This window comes from Melopsittacus undulatus, unplaced genomic scaffold (assembly GCF_012275295.1).
Source record: "Melopsittacus undulatus isolate bMelUnd1 unplaced genomic scaffold, bMelUnd1.mat.Z mat_scaffold_385_arrow_ctg1, whole genome shotgun sequence".
NCBI classification, from domain to species: Eukaryota; Metazoa; Chordata; class Aves; order Psittaciformes; family Psittaculidae; genus Melopsittacus; species Melopsittacus undulatus.
This window is the reverse complement of record NW_022994286.1, coordinates 18968-44632: the sequence shown is the minus strand read 5'-3', so window position 1 is coordinate 44632 and position 25665 is coordinate 18968. Positions and strand designations below refer to the sequence as shown.

Genomic DNA, 25665 nt, shown 5'->3' with positions numbered 1-25665 from the left:
ACTTCATCTTCTTAGGAAAAAGGAATTACATACACACAAAACACAAGACATCAATTGACAGAAGTGACTTGAAATAAAACACTGAAACTTAAGTTGAGACTGAACAAAAAATGATCTGTATGCTTTACAAATGCCAAATTATCTTTTACATCACACTGCCAGAATAAATACTGACTTAGTGCTGTATAAAACAGGCTGACCTGTTATATTCTCAGAATCATGAAGAAAACCCCATAAATCTGAAAACATTAACAAAAGCAAACAATCCAAACCCCTTTACCTTCATACATCTTTCCTGGGTGCAGATCTTTTTTGAGGTCTCAATAGCCAGATGTTTATGACTGTCCTCTCTTTCTTCATGTATTTTTATTTTGCTAAGATGCTGGTCTGAGATCCAATCCATAAGACAAGTTAGGAGCTCATAAACTTGTGAATTCCTTGGTAGCTGTAATACATATATGACATCAGATATTTCACTTTTTAAGTTAATGATTTTTCTAAGCCAAAACAGTAACAGACTGAAACATATCAGTATATTAGTTCTCAGATATTATGCATAATTTAAAGGACAATGAGCCTGATAAAATATGGGAGGTAAGTTACTGTATTCTGTATAACAGACTGAAACATATCAGTATATTAGTTCTCAGATATTATGCATAATTTAAAGGACGATGAGCCTGATAAAATATGGGAGGTAAGTTACTGTATTCAGAGCCTGTGAAAATATTATATTAAAAGAAAAAGTGATCTCAAACAGGCCACATGTGCTCTGTTGGACCTTGCACCTAGGGTTTGAGAAGCCTGTATGTTATTAATACAACCTGTAATTTAGCCTTATCTCCACATTATCTCCAGGAAAGGTAAACAGATGTGGATCAAGTGGTGGAAGGTGGTAATCCTTACCCAGAGACCACTGTGCATAGAGGAGTCATAGATACTGTGTCAGAGGCCCTGTGCTGTGCTGCACAAGTCAGTTGCATAGTTTATCCTGTGCTTGGCCACAAATAAAGTAACAGTAGCAATAATTTTTGGCTTAGAAAGTTAAAATTATTTATCTGATACTTCAGCCTGAGTACTTTTTAGCTAGTGCTATTCATAAGAACAGCGCTGTACTGTAGCAGTAACCAGAATGAGTTTAAGATTTGCTTTAACACAGTAGAAGAAACCAGTGCAAGCACGTTATAATTTTAATTGAAAGATGAAAGATAACATGACAGGAAGAGGAAAACATGCCATACAAATAAATATATATGTATTAGTATATACAAACACAATATAAAATCCAACAGCAACAAGCTTAATTCTTTAACTGACTGTTTTACCCCAATATAAACTGTATTTTTTCTTACTGTAACTAATCCACTCATGAACTAAAATCGGCAGTTACATTTTCTGATTTCTAGCAGATACACAGAGAATGTTCCACTACCTAATGTTTTTCGGATTAATCTTTCATTTTGACCAGTTCTTACCTTAGCATTTTTTGATGTTACCATCACTTTTTCCTGCTTGACAGGTTTACTTTGTTGCACCACTTGACAGATATTCTTAGACTTCTGTACTGTTAACAATTCATGCTTCCTCTACAACAAAATGTAACAATGGGTTTTATTTAACTTGTCACCTATAAAGAAAGCATGTACATATAAAAATAAACCTTACTTGTAGATTCTCTAAACGAGCTTGTACTTTTCTTGCTTGACCTTCCAACTTCTTGTTCAGCTCAGTTACATCACTTAACTGAAAGAATTAGAAAATATTTAAGTATCTGTAAATTCAAAACACATTTCTTGACTTCGTTATCGCACTGAATTAATTTGATATAGTTGCTGAGCACCACCATTATTTCAGTTCAAGTTCTTTCTGCTGAGCATATGAGGTGATAGAAACAAAATAATCTTCTAACTCCTCAACAAATCATGGAATCACAGGATGGTTGAGGTTGGCAGACACCTCTGAAGGCCATGTGGTCCAACACCCCTCCTCAAGCAGGGGCACCTAGAGCCAGTTGCCTAGGATCATGTACAGAAAGCCTTGGAATATTGCCAAGCTGGGAGACTCCACCACCTTTCTGAGCAACCTCTTCCAAGATAAGTAAGACACTAGAGGCTCTTTGAGGATTTGCAGCCAAACCTTTCAACTTGCAGGGGAAGAATAGGCACTACAATGCCACTCAGGATATAGAGGCACTACACATTTCATTACTTTTCATGAAGAAGTGACATGAAAATGGAGTGCACTTTTCAAGGATGGTCTTATTAATGAGGTGATAGCTTTCTTCTCTGCAAAATGAAACACAGTCACTGACCGTGCTACAAAACCAGTTTGCTCCACAAGAAAAGATGAAGGAAACTGTAAACTCTATTCAAATATAAGAAACATGCTCTATGTATACAACAATGAGCAGCATGATTATCATAGTTGATTCTATGATTGATTGATTCCAAGTTGAAAAACACCTTTAAGATCATCAAGTCAAACCATTACCCCAGAACTGAGTAAACCAATAAACCACCACTAAACAATGTTACTAAGGGCAAACTTATCTCCCTGCATGGATGCCTCTCTAATCTCCACTCACAGCCACCCCTCCTCTGTGCCCCATAGTGGCCCACACTGCATAGCTGCTGCACCAACCCCTCATAGCCACCCCTCGTATCTCCCTTCATGGTCAACCCTCAGACCCCATGGCTTCCTGTGCTCTTCCCTTATGACCTCTCCTCATGATCTTCCTCATGTCTACCCCCATCACAATCTCCCAGTACAGCCTCTCCTCTTTTCCCCTCATGATGTCCCCTTCACTCCTCATGGCCTCCCCTGCTCTCCCCTTATGACCTCCCCTCATGGCCACTCCTCTCTCCCCTCACAATCTTCCCTCATGGCCACCCCTCCTCTATCCTCATGATCTTCCCTCAGGATCTCCCCTCATGGTTGCTCCTGTTCTCCCCTTATGACCATCCCTCATGGCTACCCCTTCTCTTCCCTTGGGATTTTACCTCACAGGCTTTCCTCTTCTGCCCTCATAATGTCCCCTTCACTCCTTATGGCTACCCCTCCTCTCCCCTCATGACCACCCCTGCTCCCCCATCACAGTCTTTCCTCATGGCTTCCTCTGCTCTTCCATTACATTCTTCCCTCATGGCCGCCCCCTCCTCCCCTCATGATCTTCTCTCATGGCTTTCCCTTCTCTCCCCTCACAATCTTGCCTCATGGCTTCCCCTCCTCTCTCCTCATGATCTTCTCTCATGATCGACCCTCATGGCTGCTCCTGCTCTCCTCTTATGATCATCACTCATGGCCACCCCTGCTCTCTCCTCGTGATTTTCCCTCACAATTCATTAGGGACTGTAGTGATAGGACAAGGGGTAACGGGTTGAAACTTAAACAGCAGAGGTTTAGACTGGATATAAGGAAGAAATTCTTTACTGTGAGGGTGATGAGGCACTGGAACGGGTTGCCCAGGGAGGTTGTGAATGCTCCATCCCTGGCAGTGTTCAAGACCATGTTGGATGAAGCCTTGGGTGATATGGTTTAGTGTGGAATGTCCCTGCCCATGGCAGGGGGTTTGGAACTAGTTGATCTTAAGGTCTTTTCCAACCCTAACTATTCTATGATTCTATATATATATCTCTATACACACCAGATAGTGTCTTCTATATCATAACCAGCTATTCCCAGGTGTGCCTAGGCTGCTCTTAAGTCCCCCGATACTACACTACAGTCTTGCCAATCTACCTCTTCACTCCTTATGACAACCCCTCTTTTCCCCACATGGCTACCTCTGCTCTTTCATCATGATCTTCCCTAATGGCCGCTCCTCTTCTCTCTTCATGATGTCCCCTCAACCCTCATGGCCTTCCCTCCCTTCATGATTTCCCCTTATGGCCACCCCTGCTCTCCCCTCATGGCCATACATGCTCCTCTTTCCCAGTCGCCCCTCCTCTCCTCTAATAATCTTCCCTTATGGCCACCCCTCTTCTCCCTCTCCCTCTAGAGGTACTGGCTGTGATTAAGTGGCCACAAAGCCAGAGGTATTTCTTCCTGCGATCTTCGAACAACTATGCTTCATTTGCGCTTTCCAAATTGGAATGAAATGAGAATTTTCAGTTTCAAAAGCTATCCCTTTTCCTTTACTGGCAATAAAGAAGAAATAGGAACATCTGCCTAGCCAGTTCTGTATTGTTCATTATCTTACACCAAGGTTTCTCTTCTTCGTAAGCCCTCTACAGACAGTCTTTTAAACTGTGCCTCTTCTTCTAGCTTTTGTTATTTTCATGCCTAACTTATCAGAATCACAGACTGGTTTGGGTCGGAAGGGACTTTAAAGCTTATCCAGTTCCAACCCCCCGCCATGGGCATGGAAGCATGAAAATTTTGTAGCAAGGCGAAGAGAAAGATAGGTTGCACCAGAACCATCAGCATTCTAGGTGATAGGTCTTGACGTTCTCTAAGGGAAAGAATAAGTCTCTGCTGTTGCTAGTGGGTCAGAGGAATAAGTCCAACCTTATTTATATTGTAAAAAGTCAGGCTAAATTTCAAGTACTAGAAACAGGTGCAGAAAATACTTCCAGCCATTCACACACTTTTGTCTTACAAAAAAAAAAAAAAAGCAATTTCCCAAACTTAAGCAATTCAAATATTTAAAATTGTTGAGTGTAGCTTGTAAAATTACAGATAATAGAAAATAATTAATTTTACCTGTTTTCTTAAAGAGTCGTTTACTTCCTTCAAGGTTTCAAATGATGACTTCAGCCTCCTATTTTCTTTAGTTATTTCTCTCAAGACTTCTGTCAGCTGTTTCACTTCTGCCTCATGTTGCTATAGAAATACAAAATTTAAAAACATAGAATCATAGAATAGTTAGGGTTGGAAAGGACTTTAAGATCATCAGGTTCCAACCCCCTGCCATGGGCAGGGACACCTCACACTAAACCATGTCACCCAAGGCTCTGTCCAACCTGGCCTTGAACACTGACAGAGATGGAACATTGTCTTGGGTTCAGCAGCAGCAGTTATTTTTTCTCTTCCTTAGCAGCTGGTGCAGTGCTGTGGTTTTGACTTTCGGCCTTGGAACAGTGCTGATAACACCAATGTTTTTAGTTACTGCTCTACAAGCAACTATTTTATATATATCTATTTTATATAATATCTTTATCATATTTATATTATATATAATATATATTATATCCAGGTTGGATGAAGCCTTGGGTGATATGGTTTAGTGTGAGGTGTCCCTGCCCATGGCAGGGGGGTTGGAACTAGATGATCTTGAGGTCCTTTCCAATCCTAACCATTCTATGATTCTATATATATATATCTATACACACCAGATAGTGTCTTCTATATCATAACCAGCTATTCCCAGGTGTGCCTAGGCTGCTCTTAAGTCCCCCAATACTACACTACAGTCTTGCCAATCTACCTCTCTGTATGCTTACCTATTTTTGCCAGATATGTTTTTTCCTAATACTTAACCTAATTTTCCCTTACTGCTGCTATCACAGACATGAAAAAAAGTTTTCCTCTTTGTTGCAGCCTTTTATGTAGCTGAAAATTGGCACATTAACACTCAATTCATCCTGTATATTTAACCAATGCATCCACCCATTACCCTCTATTTCTGTAGCTGATATTTCTATTCAAATGCAATACTGCACACTCACACCTCCTGAATAGTACAGTTTTTTCAGACCTACAATATCTTCAATTTGCCATGATCAATTTTAATCCCAATGCTCTTTTTCAGCATGCTATAAATTCACCATCACTTACGATTTACTTCAAATGTAATGAATGTGCTCTTTTTCACTATCAAACTTCTCACTGAAAATACTGAATAATACTGGACTGAAAAGTTATTCTAAATCCACTAGGTACATTCTTTCAACTTTATTGTGAACTACCGTCTCACTACATCTTTACACTAACTGCACTACATTTATGTTTTATTAACATGATTACAAAAATGCCATGCAATACTATGTAAAACATTTCTAATTTGGTCCAGACATATAACTCCTCCTCCTCTATTAGCAAGGGCCATTACCTTGGTGTAGTGGAAATGAGTGATTTGACAATTTATGATTAACATATGCTAGTAGTTAATTATTACATTGTTTTCTGCATCACACTTTCCATGGTTTGTTCATAGCTTTTTTTCCAGAATCTATTTATTTATTTACTTACTTAGAGAACTGACATTTTGTTGATGGCTGTAGAACTCTCCCTTTTGACACAACAGGCACCCCATTTTTTTACTCTTCCTCTGCAGATTTTCCCAGATAACCACCAATTTTTCCTGTGTTTTCACCAGCCAGTTCTCTAACCGGTGTAGCATTCTTATATGTTCGGAAGATTTGCAACATCTAAATTAACACTTAAACCTATTCCTTCCCTGTTCAAAAGTTGAAGTCTCACTTCTCTGACGCCTTTTCCCCTTTTTAAAATGTAGTCTTATCCTCCCTCAAACTGGGAAAGGTTTATCTGCACCATTTAAAGAAATATAATTTCTCAGCTTATGGTTTTGACACAAACTACATACATCTCAGGACTTCCCTTGGTGACCTTCTGGATAGTAACCAAAACTTTACAAGACCTAAATTCAATAGGGAATACTCACAAGAACAGTGTTGCTGTTACCACCTCTTCTTATAGCAAAATCACACCATTTCATTTCCTCCCACACTCCCAAAGTTAGGCTGATCTTTTCTTCCTTTGAACTCTTTGAGTGTTTTATTCTCTGAGTTATATTCTCTGCGATAGTTATGTCATAAGATCTCATTGTGTCTTCAAGCCTTCCCAAGGATATCTACTTCAACTATGGCTAATGCAAAGATACTAATATAAGTTACATACAAGTACAGATAGGCCACAATTTTTTTCTCCAGTACTGGTCATATATTTCTATTTTAGAAACAAGTTACGTCTTTTCTAAATTGTAACAGTGAGATGTATCTATGCATAAGACAATTAAATACACCATTCTGAAACAGAAGCAATACAAACCCCTAAATATTTTATGTGGTACTTTTTATATAAATCTTTCATTTATGAATTTCAAGGATTTAAAAAAAAATAGCACTATATATCCAGAAAACGTGATGGCTTAAGATAAGTTAAATGGCATGTAGAGCAATAAATATCATTTAATATATTACTGTACCTCTTTTATAATTCCAAATTTTGTGTGAACTTCTTCCTCAACACTTCGTATTTTAGCCAAAGCTGCTTCATGTCTAAAAAGCACTGTTTCTCGTTCTGTCAGAAAATGCTCTCTTTTCCGGAGTTGGAGAGCATATTCCTGCTGTGCTAAACTTTCTCTCTGTATCAAGAAAAAAAAAAGTTGAAATGGCTTTAAAAACCACGAAATTGTCACAATTTATACTGAATTTAAATTTTCTCTCCCAGAGATATGCTTAGCTTCTTGTGAAATTATACAGTGTTACACAATAGCTTACTCATTAAAAGTATCCTGATGGCTATCTATGTTCAGTTTCCCCAGACATTAACTCAAATGACTTTGATGTGCATCAGGATGGTTCAGCCTCCCAGAATACAAAATTCAACTCTACATGATTTTTAACTATAAACTTATAAAATTAAACCTAGGCTTTTGCTTTCAAGTTTTGGATAATAATATTAACTTGGAGATGAAACAGAGTCTGATGTGACTGTCAACACTGAACATGAGATTACTATGTTGTTTGATTAGTGGGAAGCATCCCTGAAAAAGCAGTGAGGAAAAAGAGATACAAAATTATTTTTATCTCATCATGCAAAAGGTAGTCCTGACAGGGAAACCAGCAGAAGCATGGGAGCTATTACAGAATAAAGCCATATAGCAGGTTCTTCTGCTAGGCCTCCTAGGGGATGAACTGCTGGGATTCCTCAGCAGTGCAAAAGTAAAGGTAAGGCAGAATGGAGGGTTTTAAGAGGAAGCCATGAATGCCCAGGGTCATGAGAAAAGTTTGGATGCTCTCAGGAGAAGCAGTACTTGCAGGTGTTTCCTTCTATGCGCACAGTGCATCACAAGACACTCTTGGATGTAGAAGCACTGCATTCAAACTCCCTTTAGACTGTTATCTACCCACCATGCAAGACAAAGTACCACTACCAAATCAGCAAATTTATTTAGAGGAAGAGGTGGATGATGATAGAATTTTAGTATATAAGTCACCGTGATTAGTATAAATAATAGTAATAACTAATAGTCTTAGTATAAAAGTAATAGTTATTTACTATGTAAGTAATTTCTGAATTCTCTGTCAAAAGCAAGAGTCTTTGTAACATTACTCAACAAAATGTTTAAAGTGATTCCAGTTCCTACCTGAAGCTTCTGATGTATGACAAATAATTCATCATAAATTTGACTGATGTGAGGCGGTATTAAACCTTGACTACTGCATGCTTGAGCATTAGTTCCACTTAGAATTTTCCTTAGCAAACCATTGGTAATATTTTGGTCACTATTTTCTTGTGTATTTGCAGCCAAAGGAGAAGATAAGGTGCTGCCTATGGAAAGGAAAAACCCATTTTACATTAGAAAAATTAATCTTGGATAAATAATGACATTATTCTTGTTCCAAAAGACCGAAAACCTGTTTTAGCCATCTAAAGTAACAAACATAGAGCAAGATGTAGCAAAATGAGAAAGCAATCTCCTAAAGAATTATGCAGAATTGCTCAAAGCTGGGTTCCATGACTTGGGTGACATGATCAGTGATCAATGGTGTTTTATAAGTAAAACTACAGCCTCCACTTCAGTACTGAAATCTCATAGATACTGTATGAAATCTATGCATAGACTGAATCACAATGTAGCCAAAACCTCTTGTAAGGAACTTTTTGTAAGGTCTTCAGGCAAGTGATTTACTGCTGACTAGACCTTGGCCTGACATCAAAGTTAAGAGAACAAGACTTAAGAAACTGCTGGTCACAATAGGAGAAACAGCTAGACATGACAGATTACAGTATAAGAAGCTGATTAAAGCTGCAGACAGCACAGTGAGGAATGGCTGGATTTCATAAATAGTCAAACACCCCAAATTCACAGATAACTGAAGGGAAGTGCTACGATATTTTGGGGAGAGACATCTTGCAAGGCCAGCTGCATCTAGGTACCACATCAGGCCAATATTACATAGGTGACAGTATCAGAAATACAAATTTGGGTACTGTGCTGGTAGCTCATATAGAGCTGTTTTGGATTTGAGACCAAAACAGTGCTGGTAACACAGGGATGTTTTAGTTACTGCTTCTCACCCCACCCCACCAATGAGCAGGCTGGAGGTGCACAAGGAGTTTGGAGGGGACACAACCAGGACAGCTGACCCCAACTGACCAGGATATGGTACCATATGGTGTCAAGCTCAGCATATACGTCTGGGGGAAGAAGAAGGGGGAAATGTTCAGAGTGATAGCACTTGTCTTCCCAAGTAACCATTATGTATGATGGAGCCTTGCTGTCCTGGAGAGGGCTGCACACCTGCCTGCTGATGGAAAGTGGTAAATAAATTTCTTGTTTTGCTTTGCTCGCATGTGGGGCTTTTGTTTACATATTAAAGTGTCCTTCACCCGACCTGCAAGTTTTCTCACTTTTACCTTTCTGTTTCTCGCCCTCCCTACTTGGGGGGAAGGTAAAGTGAGCAAGCAGCTGTGTGGAGCTGAGCTGCCTGTGGGGTTTAAACTACAACAGGTACAGACAGAGCAAAACTCAGGCCAATGAGGAAAAAGTAACTCCTCGTGCAATTAAATTCTTTTTGTTATTGTTATTTTGTTTGGTTCAGGTGTGTGTGTGTGTTTTCAGAAAGAATGGGTTTCCAGAAAGCTGTTTTTTATACAGTCCTCACCCATTTAATACCACTTTTAATGAGAGTCTGCTACAGTTACACTGATCTGTTTTGCCCGACTTTTGAGCCACTTTGGGGTTGGTTGGTTGTCTGTCTCTACACTTCCATATACCCTTTTAAAAGAATACATTGTTCTTCTAAACCTAAAACTCTCTACAAGAGACAGATCTACACTGATTCACAAAGCTCTCCAACTGCAGCAGCATTTTCACACATTTGTTGTGAATGAATGCCAGTTGGTCCCTGCTACAACCTTCTAGATAAAATTTCCTGAGTTAACATTCTTTCTCTACGTAATGGTAGTTTTCCAACCTTAAATTGAAAAAAGACATCTGGTTTAAAAGAGTTGTACTATTTGGTAATGCAGCTAGCTATTTAAAACAAAATAAAACAAAACAAATAAAACCCCCTCCAAACCATCCTGTTTCTTCATTTACTTCAGAAAGTCAGTGGCAACCAGTTTCATAGAAAGTTGACTTTTCTTTCTTAAATGTTAATATTTCATCAAGAATGCCTGGACCTCCTAAATTAACACTACAGGTATTATTCATACTGACATGGAAGGTTAAATCCCCAAATTAAAATACGTTTCTGCTGATCATGGTATTTCTGAACCAAACAAATACATTTACTAGAAAGTTTTTAAAATACATGTTATACTTCACACAGAGCTGTAAAAGTATTTAAAATTCAGTATTTACCTGTTTCCACATATGTAGCTGTATTTTGAACTGCATTAGTTTCAGACCAATTAATGGTCTTTTCTTCTTTTTCTAGACCACTTGAATCACAACATGAATCTTGTTCATCATCAAACCTAAACAAGTACAAAAAAGCAATAACTGGAAATTACTCAATACCTTTCTTACATACTACATATAGAGCATTAAGAAGTCTGCATAAAAATGTCAACATGGCTCAATTTAAAAATTTTATATTTGACTGATAATAGAGTAAAATTGTTTGGATAAAAGGCATTATTACTCACAAGATTTTAACTACAACAATTAGTAATGTTGCTGACATTAGTAAGAATAGCTAGAATTTTCAAGCTGTAAGCACATCTGCAGCAGTTAAAAACCTCTCCTTTCATCACCAATTTCCAGGAAAGCTAAAAATACAAAATGCTTTTTTAAATTATTCTTCATATTTGGTGTAAACTAGCCCTGAAGAGATGGCTTTTGGAATCAAATTATCTCTAAATAAACTTAAAGCTGTTTATCAGCTTTATAACCTTTCCTTCTAGTTCAGGTTATATCATCCCTGTATCTCATTAGCAATTCCAACATACACAGATTAGATTAGGAAGTGAGACAATACTCCTCATCAAAATTGGCATTCACATTCTTTCATACCTCAGCCAGACAGTTCTTTACTTAACATGAAAAGAATCTTAAAACAACTTCTGCATCTGTGCAGTCTGAATGCATTGTTTACTTATGGTTTATCCAGATTATGAAAGATAACAAAAGATAAAGGAGAGCTGAAGAGAAAATGCCTTTTACCAATCCCAGACTTTGAAACTTTGGAGGAAATCACTAGAAGATCTGATGCTGTTGTCTTTTCCACTTTCAGTAAATTCTGATTCTAAAGAACATTTGGATAAAGAAATAGCTGTATTTTCCAGTGAGCTGTCCATGTCACCTGGAATACAGAAGATAGTAACAATTCTATTTTGCATTTGAGAAGCTGATGTTAAGAAATAGACAAGGCTTATTAGAAACCCTTTCCATCTAACCAGGTAGGTTTAAGAACCAAAAACCCACTGATACACCTTTTAACAGCTTAAAAAATGGGAGGTGGTATTTAGTTTTCAAACCAGGTAAGTCTTTCTTAAGTTTTACAGCTTGCATTCATATATTAATTTTTCTACAACCAAAGTCTGATAAATATATTGTTTTACCCTGTTGTCTGCATGCACCAGCAACATGTGTTTCTCAAGAAGCCCAAAGACACTCTAAATAATAAATGTATGTGTATATTTGTGAGGTGGGCTGATGCCAACCTCATGAAGTTTAACCATGCCAAGTGTAAGGTCCTACACCTGAGTCGGAGCAATCCCAGGCATAGCTACAGGTTGGGCAAAAAGGAAATTCAGGGCAGCGCTGCGGAGAAGGACTTGGGGGTGTTGGCCGATGAGAAAATGAACATGAGCAGGCTTCAGTGTGCACTTGCAGCCCAGAAAGCCAACCGTATCCTGGGCTGCATCAAAAGGAGCATCCAAATAAAGGATGAAGGAGGTGATCCTGCCCCTCTACTCTGCTCTTGTGTGAACCCACTTGGAGTACTGTGTGCAGTTCTGGTGCCCTCAACATAAAAAGGACATGGAACTGTTAGAACAAGTCCAGAGGAGGGCCACAAGGATGATCAGGGGACTGGAGCACCTCCCATATGAAGACAGGCTGAGAAAGTTGGGGCTGTTCAGCCTGGAGAAGAGAAGGCTGCATGGAGACCTCATAGCAGCCTTCCAGTATTTGAAGGGGGTCTACAGGGATGCTGGTGAGGGACTGTTCATTAGAGACTATAGCGATAGGACAAGGGGTAACGGGTTAAAACTTAAACAGCAGAGGTTTAGATTTGATATAAGGAAGAAATTCTTTATAGTTAGGGTGGTGAGGTACTGGAATGGGTTGCCCAGGGAGGTTGTGAATGCTCCATCCCTGGCAGTGTTCAAGGACAGGTTGGATGAAGCCTTGGGTGATATGGTTTAGTGTGAGGTGTCCCTGCCCATGGCAGGGGGGTTGGAACTAGATGATCTTGAGGTCCTTTCCAACCCTAAGTATTCTATGATTCTATGATTTAAATTAAAACCAAGTGTATGCGTATGTGGTGGACCAACCACTTCAAGCAGGACTTCAACACAAACAGGTTGGGAAACATTGTTCTACATCACCCTTTGTGCTCTCTATGTGAACTTTAACGCTGCCAGGTTAGCTCTCAAATAGAGCAAACCCCTGATCAAGAATGTCTACCCATTTAAAATGAGAACATACAAAACTACTTAAAATAAATTTTGGAATGACACAGTTTTAGTATATATTTTCTCTGAAAAATATATCAAAGCACCATTGTTTGGTATTACCTTTCAATCCTAGGGATCCTCCACTCTTCCCTTCAGTATGTAATGCTCCTGAAAGGCAACCCTACAAGAAAGCACAAACACACTGCAATACAGTCTGAATTATCAGGTAAAGCACATGTTACAACTTACTTGTTTCACAGTTACAGTGCCTTGTGATAGAACGCTTACTATAAACTACTGTCTTTGAAAAGGGAAGTATTTTTTGTTTTTTTTCAATATACAAATGTAAATGGCATTCATATTAACATAAAGAGGCAAACATCCTCCAGTCTAATGATTAAATATTCATGGTGTTATATGTAAAAAAATTTGAGAGACTATAAGACTTTATGAAGACAGTAACATAAAATAAGGGCATAAAAGTAGGATGAGGTAACAGTGCCATCTACTTTTATATCTAGGAGTTTTATGTTAAAGTTTCCCGCTCTACTTTTTCCTACTAACCTGTAACTACACACTACGAGTGACAGGAGTATTAGGCTACAATTAAAATCAATTAAATGTGCATTATAAAAAATTTAGACTCAAAGCAGCTTTAGCAATCTTAGTTGTTTCACTGCATCTCTCCAGAAATCAGGACGTATCCTCTAAATAAAGAGATCAACTATGTATTTTCTTGTACTCAAACACTGCTTTTTAATAAAATAAAATGCACAAACAAATCTAGCATTTGGTTCCTTGCAAGCACAACATATTACTTCCCTTGCAGCATGAGTTCAAACACTTGTGAAACACCAGCATGTGAGAGGGCTCTTTGCTGCTGGAGCAGTTTCTTAATCCACTGTGCACATCCATAAATAATGGAAGTAATGGAAACAGAGGAATCGCAATTCAGTTCCTCATTCATACTGGTGCAAAGAACCTTGCATTACCTGGTGTAAAATAACACTGCTTTTACCTTGGCAAGGGACCTACTTACTCTATGGTTATTGCAGCGGTTTATTGTGAACTATAGGTTTGATTCTGACTAGACATGGCACAATTTCCTGCTCCCTGAAAACAGAACTCACCACTAGGCTTTACAAACAAACAAACAAAATCACAAGCACACTTAACACATTATAAATAAGGGTGGTGATTGCTGTGGCAAAAGAATTGTATAATCAGCCAGGTTAGAAAAAATCTTTAAGATCATCAAGTCCAACCTTGACCCCAAGACTGCCAAGTCCACCACTAAACCATGTCACTGAGGGCTTCATCTAGATGGGCAAGAAGATATAAAATAAACAAGTTATCCTACTAGTATACTAAGAGGATTCACATACAATCTTGCCCAACTAGCAGACATCAGAATGTTCTAGGCATAAATTAAGACCAAAGTTGCTCAGACTGTGTTTTGAGAATGCATAAAATTTGGAATTGCAACTTCCAGGGAAATTCCAAGTTCAGACAGGGATATCTCTTCAGCACTTGTACTGTACTTGATCTTTTTAAGATCCCTTCCAACCCAACCCATTCTGTGTACTGCAATCAGCAGAGGGAACAAGAGTAGGAGTAGAAAGTACGTATTTTATACCTAAGCTCCTAAAGCCTGTTCATATCCCATTTTCAGCTCTGACGCCATACGCGTATGTGGTATCAGTGTTTACAACGAACCCCAAGGGACGGGACGCAGACACCACCATCCCCAAGCACCTCTGGGACTAGAGGAGAATGTCCAATTTTCCCCCTCCTCCTCCCACTTCCCTCCCTTGGCTGCATCCTCAGCCTTCCCGTCTCACCCCCGCAGACTTCCAACGGAGGGCCCGGCGCCGGCCATGTAGCACCACCGGGCTCGAACTCACCGCCAGAGCCCGAAGCCGGCGGGCGCAGGCGCGGGAGGCTGCACGCATGCGCAGACCGCTTGTTGGGGCCGGGCTCCAGAGAGGCGCGGGGAGCGGACAGCCCTCAGAGCGGCTGGGCAGGGCCGGGAGCCGGGCAGAAGAGATCCACAGCCCCGCCCCTGGCGCAGTCGGCTCCTTGGCCCAGGCTCTGCACAGCTGCGGTGTGACAGTTCCCAGCATTAGAGGGCTGGCTCCTGTAACGGCTTGGTCTGCCAGGTCAGTGCTTCTGAAGGAACTGCGGGGAAGAATTACTGCCACTACCCTCAAAAAGAAAAAAGGATCTGGCGCAGTTACTAGAACTCTGCCCCAGGAAAGGGAGCTAATAAACATTGAAAGAGCAAGGAGAGACATACTGTAGAAGTAGCAGTGTTGATGTACTACAGCATTTCAGGTAAAATCCGAATGTCAAGCAGCTTTTGCTCACTCTACTAAGGCATTTAGACCTATTTTATGTAAAAAAAAAAATGAATAGGCACGCTTCTCTAGCTAAATATTGATCAAAGCAGTCAAGAACTATTCTCTAGCTTTCAACTACTGAAGCACTACTGAGAGACTTCAGATAGCACAAACCAGCACTTACCTGCCAGCTGCCTCCACTTGCTTTCTGTACATCAGAGTAAGCATTACATTTCAAAGGCCATCAAGTTTACTGACTAGCAATTAGCACCTACAGTCATTTTCAAAATACAGATTTATCAGAGCAGGAAGACAGACTACACAAGTTCTTCCTTTTTAAACAAACCAAAGTGAAGACAAGACATTTATTTTTAACAAGACTAAGATTTAATTTTTAAAATTTGACGTTTAATACAAATATGTCAGGATTAACACAAATACACCTGAAATATGCCAGTGTCTGAACTTTAACATGCAAAAAAAATCAATTAGAACACATAAAAAACCCAACTGTAAGCTGTAATTTTACATTTATACATCAGAAGTGTCCATTTTAAGAAGTTGAAATAATTAGTCAATTAACATCTAAATACTGATTTATACTGCTAGAACATCTGTATACTCAAAGCAGTAATTCTATATTTGCCCACAGTCTGTAATGACAATTCTTGCATTTACGAGCCCTTTAGGAGAACCAAAGGATTCAATCTTTTTCACAACATCCATTCCATCTTTGACAAACCCAAATACCACATGCTTGAAGTCCAAGTGTTCTGCTTTTTTAAGTGTTATGAAGAACTGGGAAGTATTCGTATCCCTGCCCTTATTTGCCATTGACAACAATCCAGGACCGGTATGTTTCACTTCGAAATTCTCATCTTCAAATGCTGATCCATAAATTGATTGTCCACCTGTTCCATCATGGTTAGTTATATCACCTCCCTTAAGAAAAAAAAAAGGGGGGGGGGGGCACAGCATTAACTTGAAAGTCCTGAAACATAAACCAACAATACAGTCACATTCCCTTTCAACCCTAAAGGCTTTACTTCGTAAGAACTCAGTTTTCCCAAGTACACATTTACTTGGATATAGGGCTTCACAGGTTCAGCAGCTTGTTCATAGTGATGGAAGAAGCACTGGAAAGTGTATTCCGTGTTTATTCTGAACAGAGAATTTTACCTTCCTGCTCCACAGGGTGACCACTCCTCTAGGCCTGTCTTTCCCACTGCCTGCTTCTTGCATCACTTCACCCAAATAGCTAGGACCTTCCTTATCTTACTGAAGAAGGCCTTTCCTTGCTTAGTCCCTGGCATTGATCACCTGAAGAAGGTTAAGGTACCAGTGACCAGCAATCTCTTGCTTCTGTGCGGGCAGCAGCTTTTGCAACATGACTGCTTGCTCCTGAGCGCAGCTATAGCTAGCAAGTAATGTCTTTTGTCTTTCTGCAAGGCAGCAAGCTTCTGGCTCCTGATTATTTGGCTATACACATAAAAGGTAACAGTGTGAGTTATTATATACTTGAATTCACATTGAAAAGCTTCTCACAGTATCTGGAAATAGTTTAGGCAAAGCAGAGCAAACTTGGAATATAGTGATTTCACGTGATAAAAGCTCACACTTTGTCAGGGTGTCCATAGTACAGTTAATGATTTTAAAATAAAGCCTGCAACTTACAGGTTGTGGAATACGCTGAAACAAGCTTAAACCCTAAATGAGCAACACTGCATTCCTATAACCTATAATGAATCTCCTATGCCTTCAGCATTTATGAAGAACTTACTAGTGCTACTGAATGCACACAGAGGTTTAAAAGCAACACTATTTACATGAGGCTTCTGATGCACTGCAGGCTGATACTCCTGATGCAAAATTTGAGTATTTTAAGGATTTTCATTGCATGACAATAAAATCTAAAAGACTTCCTTTAGATGGATGCTTGAGCATCTAAAATACTTGGAATATCTGTTTTTAAAGTACACATTATCCAAAACACAAAGTGTACTTCAAAATGTAACAGAAGCCTGGAAAGTAAGTGTTCTTAGCAGGTGAGCATACAGAAGGTCCTCTCTGTACAGAGATGGGGGCTAAATGGTAGCTTGGGGAACCCCTACTTTCCTTCATATTCTTCTTTAGAAACAGGCCACTTGTCCATTGTAAGAGAAAATCTCTTTTTTTCTTCCACAGTAAGTAGCACTTAGGCTGCACTAGCTAATACTAAAGCATTAGGGCAGTTGGCAGACACAGGTAAAAAGCATTCATCTTATGGCAGCATGTCCTGCTTGCACTTTCTCATCTCCTTGTAGGGAAAGGACAGATAAGAGTATCTTGCACACTGGATTCATGCTGCCAACAAGAATGTGCTATCCTGTGTGATTTTTAAGTGCCATTGTTAATGAAGATGCACCTCATTCTCTCAATGAAGGGTTCTCCTGTTATGCTTACCTGACACACAAAGTCAGTGACTATCCTGTGAAAGCTGGAGTTCTTGAATCCAAATCCTTTCTCTCCTGTGCACAGGGCCCTGAAGTTTTCAGCAGTTCGAGGGACAATATTTGAAAATAGCTCCATAGTTATGTGTCCTAAAGGTTCATCATCAGCAGAAACTTCAAAATACACAACAGGGTTAGTGTCCTTTGACAGTCCTGCTGCCAGAGATAAGTGTCCCTTCTGTAGTTCTGACAAGCTTTGCTGGCATTCTTCAAACCTCTTCTTGAAAGAATTAGCCAGTTCTTGGCTTTTAAATCTGACTGCAAGTTGCTCCACTTTTACTTCACCATCTAAAAACAGATCAGAGAACAGGTTTCTTTAGTTCTGTTCAGTACAGTTGGAAACAAATACGTTTTGTTTCGTAAGGTAAAACAAAGGGAAAAACAAAGCCACAGAAGCTACACAAACACTTAGAAAAACCAAAAACCACCTGAAAAAGCTCACCAGCATAATCTGTGGCTGTCCAAATTAAAGCATTGTTTGATGTATCAGAGGGCACCAAGTTCATTTCTTTGGTGATGACATGGTTTGCACAGACTTTAAGAACCTGGTCTCTTCTCATTAGGACTCTATAGTATTTCTTCTGTGTATGGAAGAGAATCTTTATCTCCCCAACACCACGCTCCTTCCACTGAGTAGCATCCCTGTCCCATCTGTAAAGTTTTGCCCTCTCTTTGAAGAGAATTTCTTCATCTTCTTCTCCAGATTTTACTTCCACCTAAGAACCAGAGAGCTGCTGTCACCAACAGTATTGAACAGTATTACATACACTTACAATGATTCTGACATACTACTATGCAAAATTACTCAATGTGTTCCTTTCTCCAAGACCATATTCATCACACACCAAAATGAGTAAATGCCTAGCCTTTTCCAAATTTAAGAGCTCAACAAATTCTACTATTTGAGATTAATTATAGCACTGCAAAACTACTTTGCCATGCTGCATATGATTTTGGTGGGTGGTTGTTGGGTTGTCTTTGCAAGGGGGTTTTTGCTTCTTCGTTTTTTGGTTGTTTTTTATTGTGTGTGTTTAATTTGGGGTCTTTTTCTTCCTGAAAAATAAAAACCCACCATCAGATGTTCTGGCAAGCTTCTGCTGAGGAAAAGCTTGTGCAAGCTGAGAACTGAAGATATATTACCATTCCAGGCATTACTTTTCTAACACTGTTGAATAACTTGATATCTGCATTTGAACAGAATAAACACCAACAAAGTATAACAAATTGAGGCCTGATTGCTGTACCTGCTCATTTTATGTAACTATCTTTAGCCACCACATCAGCTTAAGTTAAGGAACACTTGAATGAACTGGAGAGATACAAGACAAACAACTATTTGTGGAGGGAGAAATGAGACTGAAAAAGAGAAGCAACAAGTAAGGAAAGAAAGTAAAATATCACAGAAGTCATAATATGACACAGAGATGAGCAAAGCCATACCAAGTTTCTGAAGGAAGCTGAAGGTGTGTTACAAACTATGTCACATTTGTTGGTCAAATCAAACACTGCATATTGTTTATTTGCACTGTTTTGCTTAATCATTACACTAATCTAGAATTAAGTTTACCAGATGATACAACATCAGAAAAATTTAAATTGCTATTGTAACACTAGAGTTAAATACCAAATCAAGATATGAACTGTGTGAAGCCTCACTCAGTAGCTTATAAGGCTACCTTCAAAGCAGAGAAGGTCCTCCTACTTCTTGAAAAACCAATTTATTTTTTAAACTAACAAAGTCAGTTCAGGCAAGGTCAATTGTACTACATCTTTATTGCTCAGTGATTCTAGACTCTCTTGCCTAGTTCAGAGTAAAACTTTTATTTAAAAAGTTTTATTTTTAATTAAAGGCATGGCTTTCTCAGAACTTCATCTACAAGTCACTACTGAGTTGTACTGGCACTAACAGTTCCTCAGTTGCTCCTCTTGGTTTTCAAATGTGCTACAATGAATCCAGTTTAGCTTTTACAAGTTATGTGTATGAATATGGTCAAGCTATAATGAAATAAAAGATTTTAACTGATGCACTAGGCAATTCCCCAGTGCTAAGCTGTACTAGGATTTAAACCAGCAGGTATTTCTACATAAGCAGTGCAAGAAATTAATTAGTTAAGCAAAGCATTTAAAAAAAACTTGCTGTGTTAGCAGACATGCTTTATGTTAATGGTTTATATGCCAGAAGTCACCTTACCTCTGGTAAGGACACAATCGGCTCAAAGTGGATATCATCACTATGTACCACCTCATCATCACTACCACCTTCATCTTCATCTGCTTTGCAGGCTGTCTCTCCAAACACAGCTGCTCCTGTATTTGCCCATTTGAAGTTTTTATCTACAAATTAAGAGTTACATTTTAAACTTTGTGGTGTTTTTTTTCCTTCATGACAAGAACTTGTTAAAAATTGTGGATAACTGATTATCAGTAGAAATTTGGTGCACAAAGGATGTGTTTTATGAAACAGAAGTCCAGCTGAGTATCTTTCTCAAGAGACTAGTTTAACTCACCTTTTGAACCAAAAGCAAAGTTTCCGGAGTTTTTGGAAGCCAGATCTGCAAATGACAAGCCTGCAGTATTGCGAAACCAAATGAGATGATTCTGTTTCTACCAAAGAAGAAGAAAAAGTCAGAAGTTTTTTCTCTGCTTCACCTACAGAAAAGCACAGTTAGGTGCCTATCAAAAAAAAAAAAACCCAAACAAACAGAACATACCCCTGAACATACCTTGCGTTGACTCTGGAGAGTCTGAATCACCTTTTTTAGTTGACAAGTCTACAGGTTTGTCCTCAGCTCCTGATCCAGTCTGCGATACATGTACAGTTTCTGTGGTGGAATCTGGTTCTTCATTGTTAGTAGCTGACTGGACAACTACTGTCACTTCACTGGCTGATGCAGTAGGCACCTCTCCCTCACTGGCACCGACTAAGTCACTTGAGCTTGTAACCTCATTCTCCTGAGATTAATAAAAGAGGAAAGTAAACAGCAAATGAGCTAGAAGAACCTAGTATTCATACCACCTCTCAGGAGACTTAACAGTCATTTTAGAAAAAAAAAAAAGTCAAGAAAAATCGTTGTTATAAGCTTTCTGAAATTTCTCCATTACATGTAACACACAAGGACATTAACTTGACAAAAAACCTGAAGTATCTTTGAAGTATTATGCTTTCAAAAAAAAAAAAATCAACAAAAAACCACCCCCACACCCAAAAAAACCAACCATGACTTCCTAAAATTAGTTAGTTCTTATCTATACACACATTAGCAGTGATTTTACTACCCAACGCAGTTTCTAATTTATGAGAACAGCTGTACCTCCTTTCTCTTCCCAAGGAACTTTAGATCTCAGGTTCTGTTTCAGTGTTGGTAAAGATTTGAGGCACAGCCAAGAGTCAAAGTTTTCCCATACTGGATGTTTTAGTTCTCACAAGGTGAAAACTACGCAAGCATGTAGATAAGGTAACTGTACAAGTTTAATGACAAATAATAAAGATTTAGTTCTTACTTTTGTTTCTTGAGTTGTAACTTCTGCCTGGAAGTCTTCTGGACTGTCATCCTCAGTGTCACTGCTGACACCACACACAGATGTGGAAAGAACCTCAAGAGTTCCTGCTTCAGCTTTCTCCTCAGGAGCTGGTTTCTCTTCCCAAATAGTAGCACATTCTCCTTCATTGTTGGATTTACTTTTCCCTGTGAAAAGTGAATGAAAAAAAAAAACAACAGTGGAAAAGAGCTAGGAAGACTGCTAAATATCAAATTTTTTTCACACCTACACTATAAAATAACCTCATGATAGCCAGACCAACTTGAAATCAGACTTCCAAGAGTTTTTTCAAACAGCACTGCTATTTAAAACAGTGGAAGTGAAGACTGACTTAACTCCACTCAGGGTGACTAGAACTCATCATACCTGGTTTGCTATGGATACCATAAAATTTCCATGCAATGATGAAGAGTTAATCTGGCAGCTGCCAGTACTGATACCTTCCTATAGTATCTGCTCACATTTCAGATGACTCAACATATACCACCTCTTTCTAGCACATAACCTCAAAAAAAGCCCCACCAAACTTCACTTCTGGAAGTACCTACCCAGATTTTCAGTTATGGAACACTGAATTCTGAGGCACACCCAAAGCTGCAAATTCAATCTTCCACACCTGCATTTTTAGTATAAAGACAAAGTATCTTTTTTTTCTTAATTGAACAGTATTAACTCATAAGCTTAACTTAAACTGACTATCTGCAGAAGTAGCAAGTATTCGAAGATGCGGGCAACTTTTATCTTGTACAGCATCACACCAAGCTGAATTTTTCATATTCAGAAGGGGCTTAAGGTAGGAAGACACACTGATGTTCTTGTTAGAGGCCACCTGAAATGTGTATTTCTCATTCTGTTTCATTTCATTCATGAAACTAACATTTCAATGTACTGAGTTTAAAGATGTATTTTGAATTCAGCATCACTGCTTCTAAAAACTATCGCAGGAAACAAAATTAATTTCAGTACCCTGTGTCCTTTGGATTTAAAGTTTTTGTTTTAAGACATACCTTTTACAGGATCTTGCAATTTCTTTTTCTTTCCTGAATCACTGGGATAAAGTCTTCCATTAAGTTTCTTAACAGCTGTTTCATAGTCTTCATCTTAAATACAGGAAAGAAGTGTTAAGTTCTCAGTACAGAGTACTGAGAAGTCTGCATCCTCAAATACAGAGGTCTGCTAAGCCCTTCCAAACTCACAAGCCTAGCAAGTATGCACAATTTTTACTTATGCTTTAAGATTTCCACAGGTCAGTAAACTTTCATTTCCCATATTGCATGTATGTGCTTCGGTGTGTTACTGACACTTTTCTCAGCCTAGATTGTTACACATAAACGGCACAGATTTTGTTTATAAAAATACATTTCTTGAGTGATTTTATTAAGGGTACCACTAAACAGAATTGGGAAGAAATACTGGAGATCTTTTAGATTAAAAACTATCAAGCTCAGGTATTTGTGGGCTTGTCTTCTCCAATTTTCTGTGGAATACAATGCTGCAGAAATTCCATTTAACATACTTGCTGCTGAATAAATTAGGAGTAATTTAGTTGCATGTAATAAGATTTGATATACAATATGTGCAGTTTTAGTGTTAGGTGTTTGCTTTAGAAAAAAAGATAAGCTATTAGTCTAGCATTTAGGGAACCTGAGCATATTCCTTTTTGATAAAAACTGCCTTGTATTTGTCTCTAAAAATAGTTACAGAAGTAAGCCTCTTGCTCAAATGCAATTATTTAGTCTTATCTACACAACTGCATTGGTAATATAAGTGTCAATGCCCATAAAACACTATAAACACCCCTTTTCCCCAAAAAAGACAACACACTGATGGCCTTTGGCACTCCTTACCATCATCTTCATCACTCACATATCCAGGCTTATTCTTGTAACAGAAGAATGTTGAAGGTAGCTTGAGAAAGCTAGCGAGAGCTCTCTGTTCAGGGGTAGGCGTTAATTCGTAAACTATTGTAACCTCATCAGATGGAAGATCATCTTCTGATGTTGTTATCTTCTCAGCTTTTTGCAGAAATTGAACAAACCATTAAAACCAAGTAATTTTAGAATAGGGAATAACATTAGTCCTGTATTGCCATTATTACAGAACTGAATTAATTCTTAAACAGTTAAAAATATATTTGGAGCATATATATAATTCTGTTGATCCACAGCAAAGAAAAATCAAAGTTACAGGATGTTAGGACCGAGCATCCTTTTAAGAAATTCTAACCTGCATCCACAATTATATCCTATTCTATTGGATATAATTATCTGGAATTCCAAATATCAGAACAGAAACAAGCCTGCTTCTTTATATCGTTATAAAGGATTAAGTCCTCATGTCAAGCAATATGCCTATGGAGAAGATGGACAGAGGTGCTATCTAGAGGTAGTGAGGCAAACTTCAGGCCTGAAAAAAGTGAAGCTGTCTACAACAACACGTCCTACTGCACTGTTTAAAAATGCTTAAAGTTCTAGAAAATACTAAACAGAAACTGAACAGAATTTGTTTCAGATTTACTATGGGAAAGCTGAGCTTTTTATTAGCTAATCTCCATTTATCTTAACACCTGTTGCTGAAACTGCTATTGTTACAAAGGTAATTTTTAGTTCCACTTTGTTGCACAGAAAATACTGCTTTCACTCAATTTAACTAGCTTTTCTAGCAAAACCAAATAGCACTATCAGTTTTATTACAGTTTTTTCTCCTCTCTCCTTCAACATGAAGCTGTCCATTCCACTTGTACTGAAGATAAAAAAGAACCTGAACGAAAAAGCAAACTCCAAACAAATCAAATACCTCCACCCCCCCCCAAACAAAACAAAACAAACAAAAACCAAAATGAAACTGCATAGTCAAAGGTTAAAGCTGGAAGCACAGGCTAGAGCAAACTGCCTCATGTATTCTTTGTTTGAGGTTTTGCTCGTTTGGGTAGGGTTTTAGTGTTGTTTTGAGAGGTAGAGTTACTGGGGAAAGGTGTAAAACATAAATGCTAACTATTTATATGAATTAACCTATAAAAGCACATCAATATCCACTCACTGGCTTTTTTGAAGAACAGTTGGATTACTTTAGTAAGTCAAACTATGTGTTAACATTCTCCAGGTTTGAGTTGAACTAGTCAGGAGAATTTGAAGTGTGCTCTCAAAAGCTTACTGCTCATTTCATTAGAAAATACTTGTTAATTCTGTGGCACAAAGTAGTCAGTGGGAACCTAAATCTTCAGCTATGAACCAGACCACTGCTTACTTCCTGAGGAACACCAATCTTCCTGATCATGCAATTCAGTATTCATCATTGTAAGAGGATACCAGGACAGAAGAGAACTGCAATGCTTATAGACATGCCATTTGATCCTCTGACACGACAGACACTAAAATAAAACTGGTTTTTAAAAGCAGTTTTCACCACTAGAATTTTCCAGTAGATGAAGAGTGTTTAGAGAATAGTGGAATAACAGCAAAATCCAAAGTACTAGTTAAAATTTAAGACATTCCCCCCCCCAGACTGTTCTCTCCATAACCTTTTTGCCCCATTTCACTCTCCCTTTGATTTCAAGTTAATAATTAAGTACCAGTGTAGCTCAAACTGTGTCATGAAGATATGTAGGTATCCTGCATATTAGCATATAGTTTATTCTCTCAGATTAGCCGTGCAAGTGTCTCAGTTGGACTGAGTAAATTTGCACCAAGTTCACCAGAGAGCTTTAAGTGTGCAGTAGTTAGTTTTAAAGCCATTAAATGTTACAACAAACGAAGTTTTCCTTAAGATCAAAGAGTTCTCAAAAAAAGAAATCTAGCTTCAACAACAAAAAAATTCTTCCAAAGTCAGTCAGGTAGATGGTACAAGTGTGAGCTTCCTTTAATCTGAGCAGTATAAAGCTAGCTAGAAGACCCTGGCAACAGATGATACAGTTCATCATATTCAACAGACATCATTCCCAAAGAACTATCACGCAGTCTCTTTCAGTAGGCTTTGTGCAAAGTAGCTGAATAAGACAAATAAATTATAAAGTCACTTCATCTTAATCTATAGGTAAATTTTTCCATGAAGACGATCTATGAAATAGCACTGGAATAAGATTCTAGTGTTCCAATCATCCACTCAAAAGGCTTCAACAATAAAGATTAAGATTACAACATGTATTTGCCCTCAGAATAGGAAGACTGAGCAAGATGCTCACCGGTTCAGTTAACTCAATTTCTACTCATCCTCCCCACAAGAAAGTTAACTTTCCTTATCCAAAAATGCTGCAAACAGCTTAAATATATTTTCACAAGCAGCCATGAAAACCAAGATCCATGCATACATACACCACATTCTTAAAAGACTTTTGGCTTTGTGATAATAGTACTTTCAACCTGGGGGAAAAAATCCACACAATCCATTGTTAGTATATGGAAGGCACAAAATAAAGAACGTCATGCACAACAGTTCTTTTCACTGCTGAACTGTTTTTTTGCTTTTGTTTCAACTAACATTAATAC

The 25665-nt window shown here is 38.5% G+C and overlaps 2 protein-coding genes and 1 long non-coding RNA gene across 3 annotated transcripts in view; all 3 read right to left on the bottom strand.

Moving 5' to 3' along the window:
- Nucleotides 1–8518, bottom strand: part of LOC117438487 (coiled-coil domain-containing protein 138-like) — a gene marked incomplete at its 5' end in the record, with an annotated part of 30689 nt that extends 22171 nt beyond the window's left edge. The window contains 6 exons of the mRNA XM_034073984.1: nt 281–445; nt 1476–1586; nt 1666–1743; nt 4702–4821; nt 7166–7324; nt 8330–8518. Coding sequence (XP_033929875.1) covers nt 281–445; nt 1476–1586; nt 1666–1743; nt 4702–4821; nt 7166–7324; nt 8330–8518 — 822 coding nt within the window. The remainder of the gene's footprint in view (nt 1–280; nt 446–1475; nt 1587–1665; nt 1744–4701; nt 4822–7165; nt 7325–8329) is intronic.
- Nucleotides 8519–10559: 2041 nt separating this feature from the next.
- On the bottom strand, nt 10560–14702 carry LOC117438488 (uncharacterized). The gene is made up of 4 exons (XR_004550811.1): nt 14655–14702; nt 12934–12994; nt 11357–11495; nt 10560–10668 (listed from the first exon to the last, which is right to left on the bottom strand). It is a non-coding gene; the product is annotated as an uncharacterized lncRNA (long non-coding RNA).
- Nucleotides 14703–15538: 836 nt separating this feature from the next.
- LOC117438486 (E3 SUMO-protein ligase RanBP2-like) overlaps nt 15539–25665 on the bottom strand; it is a gene marked incomplete at its 5' end in the record, with an annotated part of 28415 nt that continues 18288 nt past the window's right edge. The window contains 10 exon segments of the mRNA XM_034073983.1: nt 15539–16094; nt 17595–17929; nt 18084–18357; nt 19833–19975; nt 20149–20220; nt 20223–20245; nt 20361–20593; nt 21143–21327; nt 22189–22281; nt 23029–23196. Coding sequence (XP_033929874.1) covers nt 15789–16094; nt 17595–17929; nt 18084–18357; nt 19833–19975; nt 20149–20220; nt 20223–20245; nt 20361–20593; nt 21143–21327; nt 22189–22281; nt 23029–23196 — 1832 coding nt within the window.